The sequence below is a fragment of the Nicotiana attenuata genome, chromosome 6, assembly GCF_001879085.1.
Source record: "Nicotiana attenuata strain UT chromosome 6, NIATTr2, whole genome shotgun sequence".
Classification (NCBI taxonomy): Eukaryota; Viridiplantae; Streptophyta; class Magnoliopsida; order Solanales; family Solanaceae; genus Nicotiana; species Nicotiana attenuata.
In genome coordinates this window covers 27,548,688-27,553,609 of record NC_031994.1, presented here as the reverse complement: position 1 = coordinate 27,553,609, position 4,922 = coordinate 27,548,688, and the positions used below count along the sequence as shown (strand labels likewise).

The 4,922-nt window shown below is 39.5% G+C and overlaps 1 protein-coding gene across 1 annotated transcript; it reads right to left on the bottom strand.

Annotated features, from left to right (window-relative positions):
- LOC109226743 (lysM domain receptor-like kinase 3) lies at window positions 2,541–4,692 on the bottom strand. The gene has a single exon (XM_019391589.1). The coding sequence runs from the start codon at window positions 4,146–4,148 to the stop codon at window positions 2,760–2,762; it is 1,389 nt and encodes a 462-aa protein (XP_019247134.1). The 5' UTR covers window positions 4,149–4,692; the 3' UTR covers window positions 2,541–2,759.

The window sequence follows — 4,922 nt, the reverse complement described above, 5'->3', positions numbered from 1 at the left end:
AGTTCTAGTTGATTTCAACTTCTAACTCCTTCCCTATCTTGGATAGTGTTCTCTTTGATTAAGGACTCCTTCTCCTTATCAATTATGCAACCTTTTCGATCAGGAGATATTAAATACACCAAGTTAAGCTTATCTCCTTCACGTGCATCCCACATGCTTGAATCTGCCCGTTTTTGTGAACCTGAAGGATGGACCACTGGATGGACCTGGTTCATGTCTGAGTTCCTTTGTCAGTCTTCAAAACTAACCTTTACTTGGGCCAACAACTGCCAAATTAGCGTTAAGGGCTATATGTGAGCTGACGTCGATTCGATCTACAATCGGATCGTCGTTTCCTGGTGCTATGTTATAATTCTCGCCGTGGTGGCCAGAACCGTTACCTACGTTAAAGGGTGCTGACTGAGTGTTCGACATTCTGATCCTGGAATCAAAGATACTTCAAAGAACAAGTGAAAAATAGTGTGTGTTATGAAAGTTTGTACCGAGTAACCACTATTATCCTTAGCCCCACGGTGGGCGCCAAACTGTTTACCGTAAAATCGGATAACAATTAAATTTATATGTGATTTTAAGGATACGTGACATAACTTGACACAAATTAAGAAGATATATATTAATATTGAAATTGTCTGCAAAGAAATAAATGCAAACCGAACGAATCGAACATCGTGGCCCTCGAGTTCGATCTCTCTTGAACCAAGTGAAGTTTCAACAGAGTAACAAGATAATTAAAACTAAAGAAAGGCACTATATTGCTTTGTATTGCATGAATGTGATGATGTTTTACAAAATAATCAGACCCCCTTTATATAGTAGGGGAGTCCTACCCTTGATACAATTCTAAATACAGTAAGAAATCTCTTGATTAGCTAATTAATCGGTCTCTTCTTGATACGTGTTGAGATTTTCGCCGCGATCCTCACCCGATTACGGATATTTCGAATTTTCGTTATTTGGCTCGGTAAACTTCCTCGGATCTCGCTCTGTCTCGATCTTGGCCGATCTCGATCTTGATCGGTCTCTGGGTCATGAGCTCGGTAATCTAACTTTGCTTCATGGTTCGATATAATACTAGGTAGAACCTTGACTTATCACGTTTCAGTATCGATCAATCATACAAAATGACAAGCCCAATTTCGAACGTATACAAACTTCATCTGTTTCAATGCGAAATTCGAGATATTCACTTATATCATTAGTGATCGTAGGAGAGCCTTCTCTTTTTTTTTTCACTTATATCATTAGTGATCGTAGGAGAGCCTTCTCTTTTTTTTGACTTCTTTTGACAATCATTAGTTAGTGAATTCGTGTGTAACAACTAATCAAACTTAATAGACTCAAAATTTCTCGTCTACAAGGTCATATTCATCAAATGTTTGTATAAACTAATCCAACATTCGCCATGGTAATTAAGTCAGTACATTAGGTTCAAAAAAATTATTTTGGGTTTACGTGACACCTAAGATCTAAGAATGGTCATATAAATAATGGTGCAGGAGCATACAAATACTAGATCAAAGTCGCATTATTAACATAGAGACTTATTGATTGAGCACAATTAATTAAGATAGGAAATCAGATGGAAAGTCTCGTCATGTATCTCATGAGAAGTCACCTGACTATGGCTTAACAGGGAAATAAATATCAATTAACAACTAAATATCATGAATTTTGAATAATGATATATCATTAGATAAGTTGAGACCAACGAAAACATGATCCCTTGGATCGTGCTAGTTGCAACATACAATATCTTAATGATTAGCTTAGGGCCAAATTTATCAATAAAATATTTGTTACAATGAATTATCAAGACCCATGAGTTTTTCTTCACCGTCATATTCCAAATTAAACTTCGATTTGTTCAACACTTGCACCTAAGCTATTGCAATTTCGATTGACGTATATTTCGTTTTATTTGAATAATAAAGTGGTGCTTGTGGACTCAGTTTCAGGGGAAATTAGACCTGGAGGCGAAATTATATACTCAATTTCAAGGTTGCTCTTTTTATTATAGACCAAGTTAGCTTATCCCCTTGGGTGATGAAAATGTTCTCGCTCTCTAAACTCATAATGAGGAAGAATCATTTTAGACCGATTTCATATTTAACGGAGGGAGATATTTCCATTTCAAAAAAAAAAAAAAAAACATTTGACACTTTCATTTGGTCCCCGCCAGTTTATTTCTATACAAACACGCTTTCTTGTCTAAAGGTTGTCCAAACAGCAATATGGTGACACATTCAATTTTTCTAAATTGAGACACAACGAAATGGTTTACAGATAAAAAGATTGCTTGATTTTCTCCCCTCGCATTGGCTTCATTTCTTTTGTTGCGCAACTTCTCTTTCATACAACTAGTACTATTTTTTCCTGTTGGAAAAGGTTCATAAATTAGTTACTTTTGCACTTTTTGTTTTTTTAATAATAAAAATTACCCAAGTCAACCTTATTAACAGCTCTCCAGTCTTACATAACGAATGTATTCCTATCTAATTTAGTACTAAAAAAATAATAGTACTATATTAACATTCACAATATGGGTCAAGTAAAGGCATTGTATAAAATATTAGTATTCTATAACTTCCTTCATTATCTAATCTATTTTTCTGTTGTACCATCTAGCAGTTGCGTCATAATCATAATTGAAAAATGACAAAATAGACAGCCTAAATTATATTCTCCTTTAAAATAATTGGTAAACCTGTTACCAAATAATTCTCTATTGAGTACATTTCACCAATGACCAAACAATCAAATCATCGAGGTGCTAAGGATACGGATATTTCCGTGGGCATTTTGACCCGATCCGACCAAAATTTGGACTCTAAATACAGCTTTGATATCTTACCCGCCACGCGGCGCATGTCTGGCCTATCATCTGGATCCACGTGTACACAGTCCAACGCCAAACGCATTACCTTCTGCGCCACCTCGACCGGAAACGAGTCGCGCAGTCTCCCGTCCACCCACTTCCTTAACCGCGTCTCCACGCCTACGCCGCCGTCGTCTTCCACATCGCCTCCGCACTCAACCGCTTCCCTCGCCGTCTCTATAACGGAGATTTTCCTGTAATTTCCGGTTGCCTTGTCGTACTTGTACCTCACAGGCTCTTCGCCGGAAAATAATTCCAATAGCACAACTCCGAATGCGTACACGTCGGACTTTTGTGTTGCTACTCCCGTCAGCTGAAATTCCGGTGCCATGTAACCTCTTACGCCTTCAAATTCACGAGTCTTACTCGCCCTCCGCTCCGGCGGTGAATCCGCTGACAGCTCCTCGCCGATCTCGCCGCCGCTCGTCACGACCTTACTCTCGGTTACACTGCAAAGCTCCGCCGATCCGAAATGGCAAATCTTCGCATTAAAGGAAGGCTCTGTAACGATGATACCACTACTCTTTACATACTTGTGAACCGGATTTATATCCAAACCAGTAGTATTATGTATATAATCAAGGCCGTGAGCTACATCGGTGGAGATTTGCATTCGAGACATCCAGGTAGAGAGAACTGTATAGCTAGGATTTTTTGGGTTTCGGAGGCAAAGAGAAAGATTACAACCTGCGACAAAATCGTAAACTAAGTAAATGTGATCGCCGGAAATCGATGCGCCGAGGAGTTTAATTATACTTCTGTAATGACTCCTGCAAATGACTGATAATTTTGCCCTTAATTCAGATTTCTCCATGGATTTCTGGATTCTTCGTTGGAAGATAATTACATCTTTGCCATGGAGCGTGCAACGCCATGACTGGGAGGAAGAGGTGGAGGAGTAACGCTTGGCGAGGAAGTTGTTGGTGGCGGCACGAATATCGGCGAAATCATAGACTTGAGGATTATCCGGCAAGGATGACCGGAAACTGGAAAGGGATGCTTGGCTGGAGACGGAGGTGGTTGCGACGGAGGTATCGAGGCGGTATTCGGATCCGGAACCGGAAACGGAGTTGGAGTTGTAGCTGATCCGGTCGCTGCTGTTTGATGGGCCGGAGTGAGGAACTGGGGATTTTGGTGGTTGTTTAGAAGTTGTTGAAGATAGAGATGGTGGATGTGTAGAGGAGCTTCCTTTAGGAGTTGTTGAAGAGCGGGATCTTGGTGATGGGCTTGGAATAGGCTGTGCAGCATCCACTGCCATTTTAGTTTTACACATAAAGAGGGGGAGATAGATGTAAACTTGGGGATATTTGAGAATTTGGTTATCGGTTATGTAGTGAAATCATAGTTGGGGAAAAAAAGATCATAGGAACTTTACGAGACATAGGAACAGTGGATAATGAAAACTGGGTCAAAGAATTGGGATTGAGCTTTTGCTGATGAATGATGAATGGTGAAAGGTGGGGGAGAAAAATTCCTTTAGTCTAATAAACTAAAGTTCCGGTGAGTAGGGGGGCTGGCTATAAATTAGGAAGGTGGGATAGCTGCAGATGTTTTTGAGGTTAGCAGTTTGGGTTCGTATTCTTTCTCGAAAACACAGGAATAAGACATGCTTTGCTTTGGCGCCTTTGGGTTTGGGGGACTTGTAATGTAGTTTGGGGTTTGAAAAGGACAGGAGTTCTCCTACTCGGAAAAGACATTTTGTGTTGACCGTTTCTGGTGGGGTGTTGCGTGTTTGTTGATGTCTAGCATTAGTGATTTTTTTTTTTTTATGTCAAACACATCTTACACTAGTTGGGTGAGGCTTCTTTTTATTTCATATATTTGGGATCCATATCTCACACATCTGGGTCCACAAAAATCTAGGACCACACAGTTATAAGACAAAAAAGAGGCCTCACACAACTAGTGTCAGTTGTGTGAATTGTGTGAGGCACAGAATAAAAATTTTCATTAAGCATGCTTCTTTTCCTTTAAATATTGGTAATTTATTTACTTTTACGAGAGCAATCTCTGTTTATGATGGTTACTAATTGACATTGATGAGTTA

What these genes read in the sequence shown, in the direction of transcription:
- LOC109226743 (XM_019391589.1), bottom strand. Translation starts at nt 4,148, where the DNA reads ATGTGTAAAACTAAAATGGCAGTGGATGCTGCACAGCCTATTCCAAGC.